The 26,301-nt window shown below is 42.6% G+C and overlaps 1 protein-coding gene across 1 annotated transcript; it reads left to right on the top strand.

Moving 5' to 3' along the window:
- The first annotated feature begins 8 nt into the window (after positions 1-8).
- LOC135465665 (D(2) dopamine receptor-like) lies at positions 9-26,301 on the top strand. The gene is given in 6 exon segments (XM_064742969.1): positions 9-710; positions 20,713-20,822; positions 21,967-22,619; positions 22,622-22,918; positions 23,854-23,946; positions 23,949-26,301. Coding segments are annotated over 6 exon segments (1,992 nt in total). The 3' UTR covers positions 24,086-26,301.

The raw sequence follows: 26,301 nt of genomic DNA, 5'->3' as shown, positions 1-26,301 counted from the left end.
ATCTCGCAATGCAGAGGCATCAGTTAGATGATTATATAACGTCTTCCAGGCTTCGAAAGTCCTCTCGGATATCTGACGCAATGTTACGGAAGCTGGCTTCTGTGAACGAAGCCTTTGATCCTTTGTACGGATCCCCGGTTGGGGGCGGCGAACTCGTCCCCGGGGAGGAGGTCAACCCTTGGCGGGGTCCCTTGGGCTCGGCAGACACAGGCAGGGCCAGGAGTGAGTTACAGCCACCTTCATCAGACGGAGTGTCTGTTAGTCCGGTTGAAGAATTCGACTATTTTGAACCTTTTATGCAACAGTACAACCTGAGTGACTGGACAGGTGTAACAGGTAGTGCAGTCCCTGAGTTAGGCCAGGGGGTGTCGGGATCTGTGTTGCAGGCTGCCACCAAGGCAGCCACGGATACCCTCCTGAACACGACCACTTACGAGGAGTTCTGGCCCTTCAACTTTTCCTCCTGGTGTCAATGGAATGATTCTAACTGCTGGAACTCGACGAGCGCTGACGAAGAACCCCAGTATAAATACTGGTGCTTACTTTTGCTGATATTTCCATTCTTCACTGTTTTTGGTAATATCCTTGTTGTGCTCAGTGTGGTCAAAGAACGAAGCCTTAGGACGGCCACAAACTATTTTATCGTGTCCCTTGGTGTAGCCGACTTATTGGTTGCTGTTTTTGTAATGCCGCCAGCAGTTTACGTCGAGGTAAGTATAGCGTTTCTTTCCTTCTTTTCTACTCACTCCTTTCTCTGTAGTTATCGATCGCTATCCTATCAAAGTACGCTGGTGATGTATATTTAATATAATGCTTCTTCCATGTTCATTTCTGAGAAGATTTATTCCCGCCAGGAGAAATATAGAGATGAAAATTCGAAGAAAATATTCTGAGCATATCTCCTTTCCTTTTTATCAGCGAAAAAGTCTAATCAGCGTATGGTTGTTTTGCATCATTCGCTAAGAACTGTTATGAAGAAGTAAAGGAACAAACTTTCGAAACCGATTCTTTGTGAGTGTGAATACCACTATTACCCTGTAGCTGAGAATCCCGTGGACAAGGCCAACCTAACAAACTAACTGAAATAATCAGACCGAACGTCGCCCCTCAGGCAGTTAGACTGCTAAGTTTATAATAACTCAATATCATATGCTAAACGTAAAGCTATATTGTATGTGCGTACGTTTAATATTGAATAATCTCTTAAAAGCCGTGTTCTTATATACGTCTCGACAGTGTTTATGGGTGGAATTAAGTTTTCCATTTGTATTAAACATTTCCAATAACTGATTGCGAAATCGGGACTTACCGAAATCAAACCCGTGTCGGGTCATATCAAAGACTTAACAAAAGGGAAAAAGAAAACTGAGATGTTTTGATGATGTATTGTTATGGCGTAGCTGTTCCAGTCCTGTCTGGCTGTTAATGTAGTATAAAAATGTCTCCATTCAGTAATGAATAGTGATAAGTGGTCTTTAATCTTTAGCGTCGACACTGTCCAGTGAAAGCTTACCAAGCATAAGGCTTTAATTGTGCTAATATTCGGCGATAGATGTGTGGCTCAACATAATGGGCCATGGATGGATGGGAGATATGTATTAGGCGATACGTTACCTCACGGGTGGCTGTAATGAGGGCGCCATTGGTGAGTTTGAGATCTGTACTGGGCAATAGGTCGCTGTAATCAGGAGTCTTCAATGCGTTTGAGATCTGTATTGGACAATGCGTCACTAGACGGGTTCCTGGAATAAGGATTCAGTGGTGGTTTGAGATGTGTACTGGGCAATACCCCACTAGACGGGTGCCTGGAATGAAGGGTCATTGATGGGTTTCAGATCTGTACTGAACACGTTACTAGACCGGCAGCTGGAATGAGGGGCCCGTTGGTGGGTAAGAGACCTGTATTGGGCAATTAGATGGGTGGATGGAATAAGGAGGCCATTGATGGGGTACGCGATCTGCATTGGGTAATACGTCACTAGACGTGATCATGTAGCACATTTTTTTAAATGAATCTAAGCGTCAAGACAATCGTATACCACTCATAGACCATGAAGGAGCATCCCAAGTCGATAATCGCAACACCCATTTTCAAGACAACTTCCAAGTTTTCTTTATCTTGGTGGTTTAGTGGATGACCAAGCTTGCTTCTATTTAAATGACTTACACGGTGCTGTTGTCGAGTCGACCCGTCACAAAGTGCTGTTCGAATAGTCGAATGAAAATAGGACATGCGTTGTTTCATGTGATTGTAACATTCGACACGTCACATCGTCTGAACACGTCTTACGAAATAGACTCGTCTAATGTTCATCCCACTTGTATGAGGACTTACGGTTGGTTGTATGAGAACTTACGGTTGGTTGAATGGGAACTTAGGACTGGTTGTATGGGGACTTATGATTGGTTGTATGGGGACTTACGGTTGGTTGTATGGGAACTTACGACAGGTTTTATGGGGACTTACGGCTGGCTGTATGAGGACTTACGGTTGGTAGATTGAGAACTTACGGTTGGTTGAATGAGGACTTACGGTTGGTTGTATGAGAACTTACGGTTGGCTGTATGAGAACTTACGGTTGGTTGTATGAGGACTTATGGCCCGCCGGTTGTATGAGGACTTATGGCTGGCTGTGTGATGACTTACGGCCGGCCGGTTGTATGAGGACTTTCGGTTGGGTATATGAGGACTTATGGTTGGTTGCATGAGGACTTAAGGTTGGTTGTATGGGGACTTACGGCCGGCTAGTTGTATGAGGACTTACGATTGGTTGCATGGGGACTTACGGCTGGTTGCATGAGGACCTATGGTTGTTTGCATGAGAACTTACTCTTGGTTGTATGAGAACTTACGGATGGTTGTATGAGGACCTACAGTTGGTTGCATGAGGACTTACGAATGTTTGCATCAGAACTTACTGTTGGTTGAATGGGAACTTACGGCTGGTTGTATGAGGACTTACGGTTGGTTGTATGAGGACTTACTGTAGGTTATATTTGGGCTCACTGTTGTTAGTGTGAGGACGCACACTTGTTTCTATTCGTAATTGTTCATGTTAGGACAGACTTTTTATCCGTGAAACCCGAAGTTGTTAGTTTGACAATCTTTGTTTGTATGAGGGCCAAATCCCCAAGTGCATGTAACATAAAGTCTATGCAGACGTGTGTGCCATCGGTGTTTAAGCTGGTTAAATGAATCTGCTGTCTACATTATTCATGCCAAGGCCTGTCATCATAGATGTATATAACACTGAGTCATGCAAGACTAGAATGGATCAAACTGGGAATTTGACCCTGTGCTGAGAGCCTCAGATAGCTTCGGTCCATCTGATTTAAGATGCTCGGGATTGGGAATCTGGCTGTGCTGAGAATCAGCTAGCTTCGGTCCATCTGATTTAAGATGTTCGGGATTGGGAATCTAGCTCTGTCCTGAGAGTCTCAGCTAGTTTCGGTCCATCTGATTTAAGATGCTCGGGATTGGGAATATGGATGTGCTGAGAGTCCCAGCTAGCTTTGGTCCATCTGATTTAAGATGCTCGGGATTGGGAATATGGCTGTGCTGAGAATCAGCTAGCTTCGGTCCATCTGATTTAAGATGTTCGGGATTGGGAATCTAGCTCTGTGCTGAGAGTCTCAGCTAGTTTCGGTCCATCTGATTTAAGATGCTCGGGATTGGGAATATGGATGTGCTGAGAGTCCCAGCTAGCTTTGGTCCATCTGATTTAAGATGCTCGGGATTGGGAATCTAGCTCTGTGCTGAGAGTCTCAGCTAGTTTCGGTCCATCTGATTTATGATGCTCGGGATTGGGAATATGGCTGTGCTGAGAGTCCCAGCTAGCTTCGGTCCATCTGATTTAAGATGCTCGCGATTGGGAATCTGGCTCTGTGCTGAGAGTCCCAGCTAGCTTCGGTCCATCTGATTTAAGATGCTCGGGATTGAGAATCTAGCTCTGTGCTGGGAGTCCCAGCTAGCTTCGGTCCATCTGATTTAAGATGCTCGGGATTGGGAATATGGCTCTGTGCTGGGAGTCCCAGCTAGCTTCGGTCCATCTGATTTAAGATGCTCGGGATTGGGAATCTAGCTCAGTGCTGGGAGTCTCAGCTAGCTTCGGTCCATCTGATTTATGATGCTCGGGATTGGGAATATGGCTCTGTGCTGAGAATCCCAGCTAGCTTCGGTCCATCTTATTTAAGATGCTCGGAATTGGGAATCTGGCTCTGTGCTGGGAGGCTCAGCTAGCTTCGGTCCATCTGATTTAAAATGCTCGGGACTGGGAATATGGCTCTGTTCTGAGAGTCTCAGCTCCCGTCGGTCATCTGTCTTAAGATGCTCAGGGTGCATGTGGGTTCATGAGCCATAGTCGGTAAAGAAAGACAAACATGGTTGTTCTTGGCTAAAATCCGTTTCGTCGGAAAATATTACACATCTTACATGCACAGACACAGCAGAGCCTGTTATTTGATGGTGAAAGACGGCAAAGACGGTGTTGTCTTATTACTTCGGTTTAGTTTATATAATCGTGTAATACTGTATAATGCAGACCCTGTTACAAACACGCCTTAATCGGGTTAAGTTTGTTTTGGTCTGATTCCGTTATACGGTCTACTTTGGTATGTTCGGAAGGTTTTAAGACCGGTACTTTGCTGTGTTATAAAAATCTTTGTCATAAGTCCAGATGGCTATGTTCTAAAAGATTATGTCATGTCCACATATGCTTTGCTTGAAATATTCTGTTATATTTATATTGCTGTGTTTGGAAGGTTTTGTTATATATTACTTTTTGTATGTTTGGTAAGTGACATTATCCCATTCCAAACCTACATTGCTGTTTCAAGGGTTCTGTTATAAACTTGTATTTGAGGGGTGGTTTTTGCTGTAAAATCTGCTCAATAAGTCTGATTGGAGCCTGAAGCCCTTATTTTGATGATGATGGTTGATTTGTACGAGGCCGTGAGCCATTAACTATTCAGAGGGTGAATTGGTGAAGTTGTTAGGGGTGGCCTGTGGTCCGGCTGCTGCCCCGACCCAACCCGCTTATACCGGCCCTGTCACTCTTAATTGATAGGTAGAGGTGCTCGACTTAGCCGAGGCAATCCTTTACTGACGGTAATTATATTTTGAGGAGAACTCGAGCGTCAAGACGATGTTGAAGAATGTGCTGTTCTGTACGGTGACAGAGCCATGGCCCTGTCTACCGGAGACCGGGAAAAAGCAAGACGGGATTAGAAACCCTAAGCTGGCCGCTGTAGGTCGGCTAACCCCAGATTTCCTTGTCAGGTCCCCAACGTCTGTCGTAACGATCCTTAGGCGTGCGACCGGCAGGCTAAATCTGAGATGTAGTCATCGACATCTTACGTAACCTCTACAAGACTTGCTGACTTGTCTTGTCGGGACTGGGGAACGCCAGGCTTCAGTCCACCATTTTAGACCCGTGTGTCACTTTCTCAAAAATTTTAATTCAGGATATCTTAACAGTTTTTACATAAAATATTCTTCGTTTGCCGTTAAGAAAACAGCATTTTTGCCGCGCTGTTTTAAGTGGAACATTTTTGCTGTAATAGTTTTATCTGATTGAGAGCACTTAATTGAAATGCTCATATCAACAAAAAGTTGGTCAGCTCAGTATAGAATATAAATAAGCCTTGTGAATTCATTTGCTGCCCCTAGTTTCGCGGTATACATCCAAAGCAATCGTTCCCAGGGCGCGTCTATAACAGGTTTTGGTAGTTTAGACGCCGTTCAATTTAGTCTGAGAATGCAAAGCAACATTAGCTTTGCGCCAGGGGGACATCGCTTATAAACGAGGTAAAAGCATGGCGTTTGAAGAAACGAGGAGAAAAATGAAATAATTCTAAATTGATATCGTTGATGAAACTAAATAATGATACGGAGTGGAACAGAATCTGCCAATAGAAGATTCAGTTAGACTCAAAGCTACTTCTGGCAATACCAAAAACTGATCAACTGCACATCCAATTATATATGAGAGACATTCTGTCATAAGGGATGCAATAATGGGCTTTAAAACATTTAAAATGGGGTCACGATACCGCAGATATAATGATGTGACACTGGACAGCTGAGATATACAGTGGATTTAAAGGAGATACCCTGTGATGTCTGTTGTTTATATCCTCTTTGGTGGCATCCACTCGTCTAAGTGATACCGTCGAGCCATCCACTCGTCGTGTATTTATCCATTATATAGCATCCAAACATCCAGCCAATACAGTCAATTTGTCATATACGGTGATTCGTCCATTGAGCCATGATAATATGCATTGATTCATGAGATACCCTCTTCTTATTCACTTCATATTATTTACTAGTCCCCGTGACTACCACGTACACATTCAAGTGCCACCACCAAGTCAAACTCGTGATACAGTGCTGACATTGACAGCGATACCGCCAACACGTCCTCGTGATACCGTGTAACACCGGCAACAAGTCCTCCTGACAAGGCGTAGACATTGACGTAAAACCGCTCTCACGTCCTCGTGATACCAAGTAGACATTGACGTAATACCACTAACACGCCCTCGTGATACCGTGTAGACATTACCGTAATACCACTAATACGTCCTCGTGAGACCGACTAGACATTGGCGTAATACCACTAACACGCCCTTGTGATACCGCGTAATCAGTGACGTAATACCGCTAACACGTCCTCCTGACACAGTGTACACATTGACGTAATACCGTCGTCACGTCTTTCTGACACAGTGTAGACGTGGACGTAAAAACTGCCAACGCGTCCTCGTGATACCATGAAGACGTGGACGTAAAAACTGCCAACACGTCCTCGTGATGCCGAGAAGACATCGATATAATACCGCAAACACGTCCTCGTGAACACTGACTTCTTATAGCTTTGCCGTGTCTGAATTAATTTTACATGTACTTACATAAACACCAAGCAATTTGGTGCTAGGCTTAACTGGATTAGTTTTCTTGTCTCTGCCCCCTGAGTGCTATCCTCGTGGTAATTCGGACTCAGCAGACACAGGAGACGTCCGACGAGACCTTTGTATTTAAACTAATAGTTTTTGTCTGGTATTTGTTGGCTGTTTGAATGCAGACAGTGTCGTGGAGGGCTTATCAGTACAGGACTCTGCCATCTCAGATCAGACACGGCCCAAGCATTCTACAGGCTTCTTAATCTTACCTGCTGATGCCGACATTTCGGAGATTCAGGGCGACCGAGAGGTAAAGCTACTAACCTACTGTGCCATAATTAACTTCCTGAAGGCAACCCCCGGCAACCTAAGCTTAAAAACTTCTTCTCTGCATATCTCGAATTAAGACATGAGTCACGTGAGATTTTGCTCAGGTGAGATTTGCCGAGGGTGTGAAGTTATTTAGCGTATATTTCCGGTCCGGTCAGGTCAGAGCAGAGCGCGAAACAAAGGTTCTTGTTGATCTAATACTGGAATACTTATGATGGTCTCAAAATTAGATCACACTGAATTCATGCATCAGTTTGTAAATTACTTGTGTCCTTGTTGACCTAATGAATTGTAGCACATTCGTGTTTGTAACTACTGAAATGTTCTCCACTTCTACACCTAACTGCCATCATAGAAGTGAAAATGTTTGAGCACGGTGTTAAACACCAGTCATAGAAGTTAATAAACCAAATAACCATCAGCATGACTTAACAGACAAAGGGCTGGGTCGAAAAGTGCTAGCCGTGACCTTTTGATCATCGTTGAAACAAATCAATGTTAAGTGGAGATAGCTTGTCCTGAAACCTTTTGGGTTTACATGAGATTGTATGTATCTGTAGTCTAATTCATACGTTGACTGTGATGATGAAATGGTGTAAAAAGTCCTGGGTGAGCTACTGGGCTGACTGATACATCGACAGAGACACATCAAGACAGGTCGATTTCAAATTACAGATGTATATCAACGACAAAATAAAAAAAAATGGATATAAGCACCACTCAAAGTATACATCAGTATTGCTTGCTTTTACTGTTTCTGAGCCACAAAATGGCAATGGAGAATTTATCCTCGACGATCGGAACCGTATTCGTCCATTCTAATGCGATTCTGTACACAGCTGTTATCGGAATTTGCTGCTGTCCCCATGACGCGATTCTGTACGCAACTGTTATGAGAGTTTGCTGTGCCCATGACCCGATTCTGTACACAATTGTTATGAGAATTTGCTGTCCCCATGACGCGATTCTGTACACAACTGTTATGAGAGTTTGCTGCTGTCCCCATGACGCGATTCTGTACACAACTGTTATGGAAATTTGTTGCTGTCTCCATGACGCGATTCTGTACACAACTGTTTTGGGAATTTACTGCTGTCCCCATGACGCGATTCTGTACACAACTATTATGGGAATTTGCTGCTGTCCCCATGATGCGATTCTGTACACAACTGTTATGGGAATTTGCTTCTGTCCCAGTGTCGCGATTCTGTACACGGCTGTCATGGGAGTTTGTCGCTGTCCCTATCACCCGATTCTGTACAACTGTTATGGGAATTTGCTTCTGTCCCAGTGTCGCGATTTTGTACACAATTGTTATGAGAGTTTGCTGTCCCCATGACGCGATTCTGTACACAACTGTTATGAGAGTTTGCTGCTGTCCCCATGACGCGATTCTGTACACAACTGTTATGGAAATTTGCTGCTGTCCCCATGACGCGATTCTGTACACAACTGTTTTGGGAATTTACTGCTGTCCCCATGACGCGATTCTGTACACAACTATTATGGGAATTTGCTGCTGTCCCCATGACGCGATTCTGTACACAACTATTATGGAAATTTACTGCTGTCCCCATGATGCGATTCTGTACACAACTGTTTTGGGAATTTGCTGCTGTCCCCATGACGCGATTCTGTACACAACTGTTATGGGAATTTGCTGCTGCCCCCATGACGCGATTCTGTACACAACTGTTATGGGAGTTTGTTGCTGTCCCCATGACCGGATTCTGTACAACTGTTATGGGAATTTGCTCATTTCCCAAAGACGCGATTCTGTACACAACTGTTATGGGAATTTGCTAATGTCCCCATGACGCGATTCTGCACACAGCTGTTATGGGAATTTGCTGCTGTCCCAATGGCCCGATTCTCTACACAACTGTTATGAGAGTTTGCTGTCCCCATGACGCGATTCTGTACACAACTGTTATGGGAATTTGCTGCTGTCCCCATGACCCGATTCTGTACAACTGTTATGGGAATTTTCTGCTGTCCCAGTGTCGCGATTCTGTACACAACTGTTATGGGAATTTGCTCCTGTCCCCATGACGCGATTCTGTACACGACTGTTATGGGAATTTGCTGCTGTCACCATGACGCGATTCTGTACACAACTGTTATGGGAATTTGCTGCTGTCACCATGACGCGATTCTGTACATAACTGTTATGGGAATTTGCTGCTGTCCCCATGACCCAGAACTAGTTACTTTATAATGGAGACATCCAGCATTCGGTTTTAAATGAAGTCACTAAAAATGTGACTTCTGTACCAAAATTAAGTCATTCCCACCTCAAAAGGTTATTATATGTTGTGATATTGAGATCAGGAAACATGCGTTAACCACATATCTAAAGGTTAATACAGCATCGGAGAGAGCCTGGGGCATGAGGCGTCCTTGGGGTGAGCTTCCCTTTGAAGTCAGACAAGCTTTCAACAAAACGCAAATTGCCGTGATCTTCTTTCGTTTCCAAATTTGTTTTGTAGTCCGATTTGTTGATTTTCTATGTTCTGGCTACAAAGCAACCGTAGATTCGCGAAAAAGGTAGAATAGGCTAAAATTATTGAATGACCAATATACCTTTCAGATGCGCACCGCAATGATGAACCCAACTAATTGTTTCTATATGAGGATTTGTAGTCTTGTGACGTTATGTCATAGTGCTAATATGTGTGGAAGATCTGTCTGTCGAAGATCTATATGTGCCTGTATGATTTTTTGACGATATAATTTGTTCTGTATAGAGCTATGTGCATCTTTAAGGTATGTATAGGTATAAAAATCCCTGGTTCTTCAGCATGTTGTTTGCTGAAAGATGCTATGTACTGATGTAATTTGCTCTGTGGAATGTGTATAGCTGTGTCTCCCGACGCATGATTCTCTATGGCGACGTATGGTGTTTTTGGGCATGCCTAGTTACACTCTCATGCGTGTTAATCTGTATGGAGACGTATTGTGTTTTGTGTGCATGCCTGGTTACACTCTCATGCGTGTTAATATGTATGGAGACGTATTGTGTTTTGTGTGCATGCCTGGTTACACTCTCATGCGTGTTAATATGTATGGAGACGTATTGTGTTTTGTGTGCATGCCTGGTTACACTCTCATGCGTGTTAATCTGTATGGAGACGTATTGTGTTTTGTGTGCATGCCTGGTTACACTCCCATGCGTGTTAATCTGTATGGAGACGTATTGTGTTTTGTGTGCATGCCTAGTTACACTCTCATGCGTGTTAATATGTATGGAGACGTATTGTGTTTTGTGTGCATGCCTAGTTACACTCTCATGCGTGTTAATCTGTATGGAGACGTATTGTGTTTTGTGTGCATGCCTAGTTACACTCTCATGCGTGTTAATCTGTATGGAGATGTATTGCACCCATGCAGAGTCCTTTATCTGTGTCCTGTGATTTCTGGTGCAAAGCTCTGCTATATAGATGTATGTACAAGTATTATCGTATATGGGACGTGTATGGCTCCTCTGCTTGGGTCGTAAGGGTGCATTGTTTCCTGGGTAGGGCCCTGTTCAGCGATGGTGGATGGGAATCAGAAAGTTGTGCGCTCATTTCGGTACATTCACAGAGACGTGTTTTGTAACTGGTGAAGACGATCCTATCAACACCTCCGTATTGCTGGCCGATTACATTGTTGATTTATTACCCTGAGCATGATCAAAATAGATTAGGGCTGTGATTATGAGGGAAATCCCCGCTCAAAAGCTTGCCTTATTTTCTCTATTAATCAGCTGATAGTGAGCCGTGTTATTATTCCCGGACAGATTAAGGTGCTTTCCTCCTCACATAGACACTCTGTTAAGGCCACCATTGGTGAACTCACATTGAGCACTGCCTCCTGGCTGTCTGATAGCCACACCGGTAAGAATGCTCACGGATTACACAGATATAACTATGATTTTCTCACTTCTAGTTTTAAAATCTTTCTTGGAATATTTGACAAATACTATATGATGAATTGAGATGGCTTGACCTTGGCCCTGGATATTGTCCTGTTAGTAGCTACTATATGGATCACTCTGCTGGTACTTGGTGGTCAAACACCAGGCACTGTAAAGACAAATCGTGATCTGACATTCTGGTGAAGTACCCGTACTTTCGTATTTATTGTCAACATATATCAAAAGTGTAAAATGTTTTCTGCGTTGGCCGTGAATTAGCGATCTTACATTTATGCTGCTCTTTTTACCATGGAAGATTCCATAAAGCAGATGTTCCTTGTTGACCTGGACAACTGATTACCGTTTACGCGCTACTTCTTATGCCTTTAGACTGCAAGACTTATATTAACCGAGAAAAATTAAGCTAAATTATTTTACATGTCATATCTCTGAGCAACAAACATCATATGCCATGAATCTTTTCATGAGCTCATTGAACAAAAAAATCACATACATACCTTGATTTACCATGTTTTATATTTCTACAAATTACCCATAATATAACTCATCTTTGTGTACTCACATTTCTGACCATACGCTTCTGTACTAAATCATTAAAAACTGCGGTTCTTATTCCCCTCTTATGTACAGGGGCTTCCGTGGCGCAGTTGGTTAGCGCGCTAGCGCAGCGTTGTGACCCTGGAGACTCTCACCAATGTGGTCGCTGGGAGCTCAAGTCCAGCTCATACTGGCTTCCTCTCCGGTCGTATGTGTAAAGGTCTGCCAGCACTCTGCGAATGATCGTTGGTTTCCTCGGGGTTCTGCCCGGTTTCCTCCCACCATAATGCTGGCCACCGTCGTATCAGTGAAATATTCTTGAGTACGGCGTAAAACACCAATCAAATAAATAATTAAATATTCCCCTACAATGTCATTTAGCTTTCAGAAACACATCCCATGTCTGTTATTTAGAAAACATTGAAAGCAATAAAGACGTGAGTGTGGATATTTGTAACATTTACATTATAAGTTTTTCTTGAGCTTTGTTAAAGTTAATGTGCATACATGCTACACTTTCAGCTGGAGTCATTCTATGCCTCATGTTTCGTATATCCACCGCCATTCTGAGATAAGCTACAGCAACCTTTAAAGAAGCGTTGTAATAAACAATATCCCCGTTGCCAATCCGACTTTGTGTCATTACCGGCATAAGCAAATGGTGAACGCTAGTCTGATGTACGGCAATGCGGCATGCAGTATTCACTGAGCATTTACCTCTGAGCTTAAATACTCTCTGACATAAATTACTTCAGAGATGTCATTCCGGGAGAGATGTATTTAATGCCTAATGTTTTCAAAACCAGGCTTTCCCGGTCCTTGTTTTATATCCCTTGAGAAGATAGGCCAAGTAACAACTCTCTTTACGCCGATGTTTTATGTCCTATGCTGTGTGGCTTCAGATAATCGCGTTATCTGTTAGAATTGTTGGGAAGCCAGAGATACACTTGGACAGCAACTGTCAACACTCTTTGACAAAAACGAGTGCAAGCTGGCAAATGAGCATGAGGCTTATACGGTTGGCAAATCTATGGATGAATCTTACACTCGTGGTGAAAACTTTAAGACACAAGCAAAAACCAATCGATCCACTTTGTAAGAGATGAGTTTATTCTGGATGTATAAAGTACCCCTAGGTTCAACAGGATTGGGCGAGGCCATTCTGTGATAGGAAAACTGCGTTGTGTCAATGACACAACTTACTTAAGATCACGGGGGGTTTGATTTGAGAAAGCTCAAACTTCGGATGAAATAACACTCAGTTGTAATTGTCTGCAAGTGAATGGCTGTTACATCTGATATTATGTCATATTTGCACCGTTAATGAATTGTACCAATCAAGTTATTGCCTTAGCATTTAGCTATCTTCATCTGTTTAAAAATAGACACCTTTTTACGTTCTTAATGTTTTTTGGATGTTGACACCATTGCTTAGTTCATCAGTTCCAGCTTACATACCGTTTTCTTCTTCGTCTACTTCTGTCAGCTTACAGCACGTTTCGTTCTTCACACAACATTATACCCCAATTCTTATACCCAAACCCAGTGCCAGTTCTTTCCTAGTATTCGATATTCGTTGGATGGGTTTTAACCCGGTAGATTAGTGATTCGCTATCTGACACTGTCTGAATTCACTACATCATCAACTAGTAAACGAGATGTGGCCAAACTTCATTCAAACAGGTTAAAAATTAGCGGCGATGAAGCCCTCTGATGATGAATGTATTCTCAGTTGAATTATAGTCGTCGGTATCCTATTTGTAAGACATTAAATACATCTGACGTCTGCATTATGAGCAATTGCTATGGAGGAAAATACATCCACGGCAAGAGGTAGAATTAATAAATGATGTGGTTTTGGATGGTAGGTGATGGCTATGCGGCTGGTCAAGTCGGGCAGAACATTGGTGGAGTGAGTTCAGCCTGGCAGATAATTTCCCCGGGATGTCTTTAGAGCCGTATCATTCACACACGATACGGATGTTGTATTAATGTATTAGGACCGAGGCTAGTGTGTAAATTAAGCAGTCTTGCAGAGAAGGGCAGTCCCGGTCTCCTCTGACCACTTCTATCAATTATTAAACTCTGCCAGAATCAATAGACACGTCTGTTGTAGGCTGTACTCGCTGGTAACCACACACTGGCTGTTGCAAAGAAAAAGTCAGTGATCAAAAACAAAAAATAAAATACGTGTGTACAGAATATCAGTTCACTTAATATATCAATAATTTGACTTGGTAAATATTTTTTGAGTGACTTTACATTTTGAATGCTATGACTTTTTTACGCATCTATTCTACTCGTTTGTTTTACCGCTATAGGGAATGATAATGACATTATGTAGTAATGTGTCTCTGGTACCCTCGCTGTTCGTTTCCCGTCTGATGTTTTTCTACAGTGAAGCCAAATGCTAATGGCGAGCTCTATAAGCAGAGGTATATCTCATATATTGGCGCTCACACGAGAACAGCTTCCGGTGGGATGTCATCAAACAGCCTACAGTCTTGGATGTTGCAGTGAATATTTTCACCGCCATCTTGACAGTGAAGAGCTACTTCTGGAGACGAAGCCAAAAATTACACACAGTCCCTTCGTTTAACATGAGCGTGTAAACATAGGTGGAAATAAATTTCTTGTGAGTCAAATTTTTTTTAACATTCGTCCTGGGTTTACTGCTTGATTGGGTGTTTAGATTGTGAAGCCGGAAGCAGCAGGGTCCAGAGTTTACAGACAATCTTTCACCTTCACACACTCGCCAGCAATCGTAGGTTCGACAAAAAATGCCATCTGAAAAACTTCAACAAATCTTCATCGACTTCATTTTTTTTAAGCATTCATCATCGAATGCTTTATGTTTTTGCTACTTCTACCAGCTCTTGCGGGAAGGAAATTAAATTTAACCACCTATGATAGGGTAAATTGAGCGGCCGTTTCTCTTTCTTTTCTCTCTCGATTAGGTTGGCTGCTTCACGGGACAGGCCATGACAGTTATCACGTTATACTGTGGTAAATTTAAATCTTATTATTTGGGGGTTGTGCGCCGGCGTCAGAGCATCCATCAGCCCGGCCCGGCCTGCCGTCTTCTGAATTGCCGCCTAGAGAGGCCGACCGAGGCCTACAGTTTCCATCTCTAATTGGGCACCCTTCGGCACGACCATTGGATTTCTACAGAAATATTGTCCTGTGAACAGTTCTCCGAAGAGCTTCCTCAGTCGCCGCAAAGGTCGCCTATCAGCATTTATCTGTTCGGCTGATTTATACCCGAGTGTCAGTGAAATACTGACTAAGCCCGGTTGATCATATTTCGATGATCCGTATCTAATTCCAACATGTGTCCATATTCGTATAACAATATGATTAAAAAGCGGTGTGTATCCGGAGTCTAATTCTTAGTGCCTTCCGGTCGTCTCTCGACCGATCGCTGTACACTCGTTAGTGTGGGATGGGATGCCGACAAACCTCTCCAGCCCCACGGTACCATATCCTAAGCGCATCACTTGACACGGCGAAAGTTAACCAGCCCGACCCCTGTGCCCTCTCCGATAGGGGGGTGGATAGGGTGTTTTTTGCACTGGCACTCATTACCAGTTAATCTGTCACTCAGCCAAACCATACATGTTGGTAATGAACAAATTGAATGAACGTAACTTGTATCAGTAGGTTTGGAAATGATATAAATGATACATGAGCGTCACTGGCCTCCAAACAACGGTGATACCGTCGGTTAGTCTAAAGAAAGAGAGGTAACTGCAGGGGTGCCAATGTACCGGTCAACCCGAGGCCATACATCAGATAACCTACACACCATCTCACCAAGCAAGTCGCAAGCTTCTTCTTCTCAAATTGGTATCCACGCCGGTCCAAAAAGGAAAAAAACATGGATAATAAGAAATTTAGACATATATTTGGCCAATGTGTCTCTCTGAATGCTTGGGGCTAAACTGAAAAAGTTAATGTCAACGATATACTGTTTGTCTGCGTGGGAAATGTTTTATTGATGACTGAACTACTGATGTTTCCACGACGACTTGTCCTTGCGTTGACTCTCATTGACGCTACAGTGACAAGCTTGTGGTCAATTAATATCATTATATCAAAATAGACCAATCAAAGTCATGGATTAATTTCCGTGTCTGTTTTCTGACATGACCAGGGATGTATATGGCATGAATTCCCAAATAATTCCATGCATATTGCGATCGTCTTTACAATGCCTTTCTTAGCGTAGGCAATTAAGGCTGCATTTGCCAGAACACGCTTATAAGCGTTTCTTTAATGGGCATCATATTTAGAAATTTAAAAAAAAAAGTTTTATCCGAAATGTTCTCTCTCAAATATCCTTGCATGAGTTTCGCGTTCCGGATTTTCCTTTTTCAGGCCATCGTGAAATATTTGATATTTACTGACACTCCAGAGTGTTTTGATAATTTCTTTTTCGGTTTTTAGTTAATTGTGGACCCTTTCTGGCTTGTTCAATTAGATGGCGTACGTACACTGTTATCACCGTTTCCGGTAGTCACCTGGGCAGTAAGGTCGCAGGTTCAATTCTAGCTCTCTAAATTAAGCCTTGTACAGGGATGATCTCTTATACATGCAAGTCATCTGGCTGACACACAATGTCGTTGTATCCCAACTGTATATATCTAGTTGTAACTCATATTCCTTGCTCTGCTGGAGGCCCTCACGTTGCCCTTGAGCGCCGCCCAGCTAGGCGGTAGCAATTCTATTAGCCCTCTGACACGCCTTAAGCTGTTGATCTGTCCGACTCGGCAGCTTGCGCATACAGATGCGGACGATCAAGTTGTGGTAGGCTGGTGTCAGTGGGCACAGGTGCTACCAGCCTGACCCAAAGTCTGTTGCATAAGTATAGCGGAAGCTCGTGGCTCAAGTCTATTATACTGCGACCCTTTTATCATAGATTTAATTTGCGGGGCGAAAATTGCCTTGTCAGTCAGCACATGAGTGATGGTGTTTCCTAACTGAATTAGCTTTATTTCACTGTATTATCTCTTTTCCAACACGATTTTGTACAGGGCCGTATTTAGACTGGCCCTCTGATAAGGCCAGTTGGAGTTTCCAATAACCCGTTCACTTCACTCCCCTTACTGACCCGCTTTCCAGAGTCCGACCTCCTCACGGAGAGCTCTCATGAGTCGGACAGCAGTGTATTGTCCAGTCCACAAGGTCCCATAATGATGTGTACCCTTATCCGACAATAGCCTGTAGCAACCTCGGCCAGCACTCCAACAAACACTCTCTCTTCTAACTCTCGTTTAATTAGAGCAGCATCTCAACAGAGCAAAATTAATAGAAATTGATTTCGGTTCAGAGATTATTGATACATCTCTCGTGAACGCGAACGTGGCCCTACCTTTTGCTTCTGCGAGTGCCACTGTCACAGCCGGACTATAATGACGTCGTTGTTGTCAACACTCGAGCGGATGTCTTGTTTACAACGGGTTACAAAAAAAAGATGACGTGTTTGTTAAGCTGTTACACGAACACAACAAACTTTAATTACCTTGCAACTTTAACTATTGCAACCCCATGCACTTGTTAATAAACTTTAAAACTCAGTTTAATCAATCAGTTCCATTACAGCATCCTTGTCAAGTTATAACTCCCTGATTCAATGCCTTATCTGTGTGCGATAACATTTCTAAGAGATCATCAGTATGAATGTCAACAGCCTCTGTTCTCTTCCGCCTCTACATAGACGCTCCAGATTAGTTGAAACCGATGTTTGTAAAACTTTCCAGACAACTTATACAAACTCTGATTTCTCCACACTTTGTCAAACTGTGATAATGCTGTTTTACATCAGACTTCAAACAAGGAGCGCTTTCCACTGGACAGCTGAAGCCAAATTTCTCTCAGCAAGCGTCCTATCACGGAACCAGTCATCTTCAAGAGCAGCCTGTTTGTTTAGAGGGAACGCGATTAATTTGCACTTGTCTATTTGCCTTTTATGCTGAGGCTGTGCACTTGATTGGACAACAAAATATCAATAGCTAAGTCGTTTATCATTGGCGACCAGGCGATCACCTTGTCTTCTGACATCCCCGAGAACACAGATCTCTAACCAACCATAACCTTTGACTCAAATTTATCCGCATTCTTCTGCCTCTTGAGGCGTCCAATAATGGAGAAATCTCCCGGCAAACTCTCAGAAAATGTTCTACCGTTTTAGCTACCAGCTTGGGTGAAAAAAGGAGGTGATTGGAAAGCCGCTGAGCAATTTCAGGCAATTGACAAAAGCGTTTACCGCTTGGTGGCTGATGTCAACCTTGCCGTGTTATAGTTCCGACCAGACCAGATTCCCTCAAGATACTGTCACGCTGGGGCCAATAAACCAAACCATAATAACTATTTTTCAGCTGGGTAGTGTTTCCCTGTCAAATTGAGTAAAGTATCCCCGTTACCGGCAGAATATAACTGTATGAAATACGACGAGTTATTTATTGAAAAAAAAAATTAGCTTCAACCCTTCTCACCTTTATGAGAACCTTTTTGCGATTTATTGAAACTCGCATACAAGAAGACATATAGACCAACTGGAACAGCAATTTCTCATCAATATGCTGGTTGTCTGGCCATGAAATCGGTCGAATGATTGTCCTGCATGGGCAGGTACTTTTGTGTTTAAATATAAGTACTTTATTAGCACGGTATGTCAGTGATGATCGTCAAACAAGGTCATCAGTTCTGCTATGTTTGGCAAAGTTTCAAATGCTCAGGTTATAACTTCTTTCTCTTCAGTAGGAAGATTCATCTCCCTCCGCTCTTCCATAATTAGCCATTCTTACATTATCTTTGAATGGATGTATTGATTTCATTGAAACGGTAAATATGATTTTCAGTGTACAAGTGCGTACATTTTATTTATCTATTTATTTGATTGGCGTTTTACGCCGTACCCAAAAATATTTACCTTATACGACGGCGCGCCTGCAATCTAGTGGCATGTGCGTACATAGCTCAGATAATTTGTGCTCAGTTGTAAGACACTTAAACTGATATATTTCATTCCATTTCCGAAAACCCACTGTGAGAATTCCCATTATTTCTTTTTTTATTTATTTAAAAATTGATTTTTTTTTATCATCAAGCCGCTTGGGGAGATTCATGCTGCATTTGGTATGCTTAATATACTGGAAGGAGTCTTACGGTGGGACTTCAACATGAATAAACTGGCACACCAAACATCCGCTAGATGTTGACATATTGCCAACAACTTTTAGGATTTGGCACTAACACCTAGATTGATACTACCAGCAGTAGCTCTGTCACGCAACACGCGACACTAAAACCCAGATTCAAGCCGCCGTGGTTTTGTCACGCAAAATGTGATATGGAAACCCAGATTAAAGCCTTAGTGGTTCTGTCACGTAACATATGACACCGAAACCCCGATTGATACCAGCATTAGTGGTTCTGTCACGTAACACGTGAAACTAAAACCAGACTGATACTGTCACGTAACACATAAAGGTCAATGGATATTGATAGCGTCTGTTGCTGGTGTGGGCGTTTTGGTGTCTGCAGTAAGGACTGGTATTGGTTTGGTCTTGACTGGAAACATCCATCACCCACGAAGCACAGTGTAGCGTGCACGCAGAGCAGTTCCAGCCCATGCACCACTCATTCTACCTGCCACGCCTCCACCCCTCTGCCTACACAAGCAACCATAGCAATGGCTCTTTGCTCTTTGCTGGTCTAACGGAGATGTCCAAAACTGTTCATTTAGCAACCTTATATGGATTTCACGGTGTTGAAGTAAAATTTCAGATATCATGTTTTTGAATACCGGATTACAATAAAAAAAAAGCCAAAAAAGTTAATTAGGTTTGAAAATTGTATTGCTAAAAAACAATTTGAGGCTTTTTGTGGAACTGAGACCAGGAACAATAATTGACTTGTAATCTCGAGACTGATAGATGTGCCATCCACCTCATATATCCCTGTGTTGCACTGAAAATGTAGCGTTGCTTCGATGGGATTTCTCATCACAGCTTAATTAGCTCACTTTTTTAATTTGCTTATGAAATGGTTATCCGCACAAAGCCGCATGCCTTTTGATCATTTTTTTTTTTGACTGCGAAGACCATTTGCTCAGCTTAAATATCGTAGATTTCCTCGTTTCCTCGTATTCTACTGATTAAATTTCTGATCAATGTCCACTGCGCCAAGAGTACTTTAGGAGAAGTAAAGATCTATTTATGCGCACAATGACCACACCCATTAATAGATCAGTCCTGAGCTTCTCATGGTTCGTGGTGAAGATTTCTGCTTGTATTCGTAGATTGTTTGAAGTTCGTGGTGAAGATTTCTGCTTGTACTCATAGATCGTTTGACCTTCGTGGTGAAGATTTCTGCTTGTACTCATAGATCGTTTGACGTCCGTGGTGAAGATTTCTGCTTGTACTCATAGATCGTTTGACGTTCGTGGTGAAGATTTCTGCTTGTATTCATAGATCGTTTGAATTTCGCGGTAATGCTATAGCCCTATCACAGGAGGGTAAACAGGTGACTTGTTTGTTTGAAGTTAGTGAAAATGTTACAGTTCTAACACAAAACAGTAAACAGGTGCCTTCTTTGTTTGACGTTAGTAAAAATGTTACAGGCCTAACACAGAAGAGTCAACAGTTGACTTTTTTGTTTGACGTTCGTGGTAGTGCTACAGTCCTAACAAAACAGTAAACAGGTGACTCGTTTCTTTGACGTTCGTGGTAATGTTACCGCCCTAACACAGGTGAGTAAACAGATGACTTGTTTGTTTGACGTTCGTGGTATTGCTACAGTTCTAACACAGAAGAGTAAACAGGGTGACTTGTTTGTTTGACGTTTGTGGTAGTGCTACAGTTCTAGCACAATGGAGCAAACAGATGACTTGTTTGTTTGGCGTTCGTGATAATGTTACAGGCCTAACACAGAAGAGTCTACGGTTGACTTGTTTGTTTGACCTTCGTGGTAGTGTTATAGTCCTAACACAGGAGACTAAACAGATGACTTGTTTGTTCCAGGTTGTAGGAAAATGGACGTTAAACAACGCTTTATGTGACGCCTGGGTAGCAGCAGACGTCATGGCATGTACTGCCTCTATCCTCAGTCTCACGGCTATTAGTGTAGATCGGTGAGTGTCAGTAACGATGTGCGCTTATACTACCCTCTTTACAGACATTTGTATAGAAATGTTTGAACTGCATCCATGACAAGAAATGTATTCCTCTTCACCGAAGACAGAAAGGCTTATACCTCACCCAAGTCAAAATTGCTCAGGCAACTCCAGTACCAGGAATGCTTATACTTCACCTATGCACGCCAGTAATGCTTATGTTAACGACAAAAATGCCTATGTTACTTCCATGAAAGAAATGCGGATGCTACTCCCATGGCAGAAATGCTTACACTATATCCATGACAGAAGTACTTACACCACACCCTTGACAGAAATTCTTATGCTACGCCCAAGATGGATATGTTTAAGCTGCTGTTTACAATACATCCATGACAAAAATTCTTATGCTATATCCATAAAAGTTTATACTTACAACGCACCTGTGAGAGAAATACGTGCAAAAATGCGTACACTACACTATGACTGAAATTATTATTTTTAATCAGAAAGGCACAACACCAATGATGGAAATTCTTATATCACACTAATGACATAAATGTGTATACTTCACCCAAGACAAATATGCTTAAGCGTACGCTACACCCATATAACAAATTCTTATGCTACCTGCCAGAAATTACTCCGCGATATTACTCCCATGCCTTACACTACACCCATGACAGCAAATATGTTTAAGGTTATATCACATCCATACCAGAAATGCTAACATTACACCAGTGTATGCTATTCTTCTGACAAAATACTTATACTACACTGAAAGAAAGGGAGAAAATTAGATTTACAATACTTCCTCCATTAAGAATTCTCCAAACTATGTACTGCCAGATCTGGGATTTTACCCTGCAAAATTCTTACAGATTTAATCCATAGGTGTATTCTCCTGTCCCCTACGAAAACAAACTATCATCTGCTGTTTTCGCTTAGATTATCTATCCAAAGACACATTCTTACTAATGGCCTATATAATTCTACTCTCAGTAGGCATTTTCTGTTTTTCAAAGAGCTGGTTTGACATTGGGACAAGAGATCTGGGAACATGAGACAACTGCCTCGGTAGGCCTAATGTCTTTTATGGGTTATCTGATACATCTGAAAAATGAGTAGCCTAATTGTGTTGTTGTTGTTCTTGTGTTTTCAGGTTTATAGCTGTGACCCAGCCAATCAAGTACTCCAAGCACAGGAACTCGAAGCGCTTCTGGGTAATGCTCGCCCTGACGTGGGTCATCTCGTTCGCTATAGCAGCCCCTATTGCCTTGGGTGTGAACTACTCGGACGATCGGGATGACGAGTTCTGTACCTTTTACAATTCAGACTTCCTTATATATTCGTCCATGGGCTCCTTCTACATACCCTCCATTATAATGCTCTTTCTATACGGTAAAATATATTTCGTTTTACGACAGCGAGCAAAAAAGTTCCTCGCTCGGAAGGCTAAGACTGTTGACAGCAAGTCTTTACAAAATGTTATAGAAAATACAGCAACGACAGCTGGTGCCGGCAATTTAGGTCACGCCACGGAAACTTCATTGAGTGAAAATCTTCATGATAGGAATAACATTTACGCGAGAACGGGTGCGAGATTGAGTGGAGCGTACAGCGGCTCGCTAACCTTGTCTCCGAACCCGATCATACATGAGGAGATCTCCACAGCCCTCCACACCACCTCCTCCACACACGAGGATGACGAGGACGATGACGAGGATGACGTCAAAAGTCCGGCCAGTGACGATCTGAAAGACCACGTGATACAAAATGATAAGTCGGCCGAGTTCATGATGAGCCCTGTGAGCGATGATAACTCCAATGCCACGAGAAGCGGCTACGCGCCCCCGACCACCGTGGAAGTGGAGACACAGTTCACCAGCCCCCTTGGATCTGCACCAAAGCTCACGAAAACAAGAGCATGCTGTCTCTGCCAAAGAAAAAGTTCCCTGGTTTGAGTCGAAATGGGTCGGCCAAAAAGAAAAAGTCAGGTGGGAAGAAGAGTGTAACGCGTTTTAACTTTCACATGCGACAAAGCAAAAAGAAGAAAGACAAGAGTGCGACGAGGAGGGAAAGAAAAGCCACCAAAACCTTAGCTATTGTTTTAGGTAAGTTTTGTCTCGTACCAACTTGTCCTACCCGTTAGAAAATCGTTGATAAGTTTGGTTCAATTAGTTAATAAACGTCCTGCAGCAAGAACACAAGATCTAAGTCGAGACCATGGAGAGTATAAACTCTAGCCTGTGAGACTTAAAAACGGGAAGCAACAAAGTAGAGCTACACAGAGACTGTTCACGTAGAGTGCACGATGCAGACAAACTTGAGGACGTGTGCATGTATAGTGTAACAGGGAGACGACTACGTGGACGTGTACACGTGACCGTAACAAGGAGACTGTGAAAAGAAATTGGACGTAAACACGGATACTGTGACTGTAATGACAGATACAACATGTTATTGTAGTATGTAGCTACAAAATAGAAATATTTATTTGGAAAGCGGCACATTATGGCATGTGTTTGTAAATTACAGGTGGTTGACTGTTATTTCATGGAGAAATAGATTTGTGTTTGTAGTTTTAAAAAAATTCTCCCTGTTTTCTGCGTGTAATAATAGATATCTGTTGGTATTTTACAGCTGCTTTCCTGTTGCTGCGTGGAGTAATACATTTGTGTTTATATTTTACAGGTGGTTCCCTGTTATTATGCGGAATGATAAAACTCTTTTTGCATTTTACAGGTGTTTTCCAGGTATTGTGTGGAATAATAGATATATGTTGATATTTACAGGTGTTTTCCTGTTATTGCGTGGAGTAATAGATGATTATTTGTAATTTACTGGGCATGCCCTGTTATTGTGTGGAGTACTTGATATCTGTTGCAGTTTACAGGCGTGTTACGTTTTTCTGCTATTGCGTGTAGTAGTATATATCTGTTTTTTTTTTAATTCTTATTGCATGCAAGGAGTGATAATTATCTGTTTGTACTTTTTAGGCTTCCCTGTTATTACGTGGACTAATAGATATCTGTTCTGTATTTTACAGGTGTTTTCCTGCTCTGCTGGTGGCCGTTCTTTACAATTAACATCATGAATGCCATTTGCATTCGCTATAAGATGAAAGACGTTGCGGCCTGTGACCTCCATCTATGCTCTTCAGTTTTTTTGTTTGGTTAGGCTATATAAACAGTTTTCTCAACCCTGTCATTTATACCATCTTTAATTTGGAGTTTCGAAAGGCTTTCAAAAAGCTGCTCACTGAACCATGCGCCAAATAACATAACCTTTACACGAATAACACGAAAAGTCCGGAAGAAGCAGTGAGCCGTATAGACTTCGTGGGACTTGCTTTGGTATACACGTAGTCAGAAATAAATGAAGGTGTGTCTACATTAGTATGTCTACAGACTGGGAAGTGGCGTCCTTGGAAAATTGTCTAACACCAGAAATATGGCGACCACGGAAATTTGTTCAAAACCAGAGAAGTGGCATCTATGGGAGTTTGTCCAAAACAAGATCAATGGCTATCTATCCACAACCAGAACTATGTTCTTCATAAGAAGATGGCCGCCATCTGAAAAGTGACGTCATAGTGGCCGATGTTCTCAAGAAGAGTTGTTAATATTAAATCCATCACAAGGAATACGTTCACTGTTAGAACTCTCCTGTAGCCGTCTTAAGAATTATAAACAACCGATTATGCGACGGCCATTTGGCGGGCATAGCGCTGGCCAGTTATGTGCTGACCACATTCAATAGTCTATCCCTGAACAGGGAAATCAGGAGATGTATAGCTAGCGAGCTTCTTTACAGCTTGTGGCGAACTCCATTATGGTATTAAAGGTTGTTGTGGAGCTCATTTTTCCAGCACATCAGACCACGGCTCATCTGTACATAAGATCGCCTGTGTTCAGCGTCCACCATGCCTGACATCCTTGCCGAGGTAGACGGGTGCTGGGGGACTCCCTCTGGGGACTCCTGCCCTAACATTTCACAGCACATTATCCACAGTATAGTGAAGAAGTGTTCATGCAGACGTAGGAACGCCATTTGAGTGTTGTCGGTGGGTTTTTGTCATTGTAACAACCGTGAAATTGACATATTTTTTATTATTCTGCCTGTTGACAACAAGTTGGACTGGAATCACAGGTTGCGTGGGTGTGGAGATAAGTTTTACGTGTTGGGATAATTGTGTTATTAATTACAGAGTTTAAGTTTAGTTTTGCATATATAATATATAATGAGCTCCAGAGCATTGTTACCGTTAGCAAAGTTACTCACAAAAGTTATATAAAGTCTACTATAGAGAGTTAGGACTGCGTCAGAGCTGTGCGGGATACTGTCGCCATACCACCGAGACACCTACCCGCCTACCTTCACATACAGTCGACTATAGTGTCAATACTGTCCTACTGAGTCGTTGATACTGTCCTACTGAGTCGTCGATACTGTCCTACTGAGTCGTCGATACTGTCCTACTGAGTCGTCGATACTGTCATACTGAGCCGTCATTTGATCATATTCTTTTGCGATTCTACAACCACACATATTGTGTACGGTACATAGCCACTAGGAAGGCCGGAGGCCGGAAGCAGAGGTGAACGCACTTGTCTGGTCGGTACGAAGTAGTTTCTCACAAAGGCGTGTACGCATCTAACTCTTGGCGTGGTTTTGAGAGATTGTTCAGACAGAAATGGGTTTCTAACGTACTGAAGAAGAAAAAAATGGCACAGCGGGTCCGGCTTCCTTTACTTTGTACATTGTCTCACAACTTATCATTGTAAAATGTCATGAGTATGTGTTTATAGTGGTGGAATGAGGATATCAGGCCTGCCATTGATTACCGTCGCCATTTAACCAGAAACAAGAAAACAACCAATCACGATCATAGATTAACATGGATTTCAGTGAGATTTAGATTCTATTGGCTAAATCCATTTGTGATATTCTCTGCTACATCTCGTCTCCAGAAGGGCGGGTATCTAGAAATTCCAGCAAAATGGGAGCGCAGGATGTAAAATGTTTGTTTGCGAACTTGTTTGTCTGGTTGATGTTTGGGAAACCTTGTTTAAGCCCGAAAAAAAGATCGGTAAGATTCGGAAACACAGTCAGTGTTGCAAGGTAGTGGAAAGACTTATCTCCTCTTGGCGGTGTTGGGTAATATCAGACTGACTTGGATACTCCAGGCAGTGTCCGGTGGCATCGACAGGTACCCTCGGCAGTGTTGGCCGGTATCGGGCAGATTGGGATACTCTCGTCTGTGTCGGGTGGTATTAGGCAGACTCGCGTACATCCGGCATTGTTGGGTGGCATCGAGCAGACTCGGGCACTCTTGGCAGTATCTCAGGAGGTATCAGGCCCAGCGGGTCTGAATCTGAATCTTAGAGCCTGCCGTCAAGGCTAACCTGTATTAAATTGTCCATCACAGTATTTTGTACGTACGTGTTCAACATAAGTGATGTTATTTGGTGCAAAGCTATGATGATATCTGTAT

The sequence above is a fragment of the Liolophura sinensis genome, chromosome 1 (assembly GCF_032854445.1).
Source record: "Liolophura sinensis isolate JHLJ2023 chromosome 1, CUHK_Ljap_v2, whole genome shotgun sequence".
NCBI lineage: Eukaryota > Metazoa > Mollusca > Polyplacophora > Chitonida > Chitonidae > Liolophura > Liolophura sinensis.
This window is presented reverse-complemented; position numbering and strand designations above follow the sequence as displayed.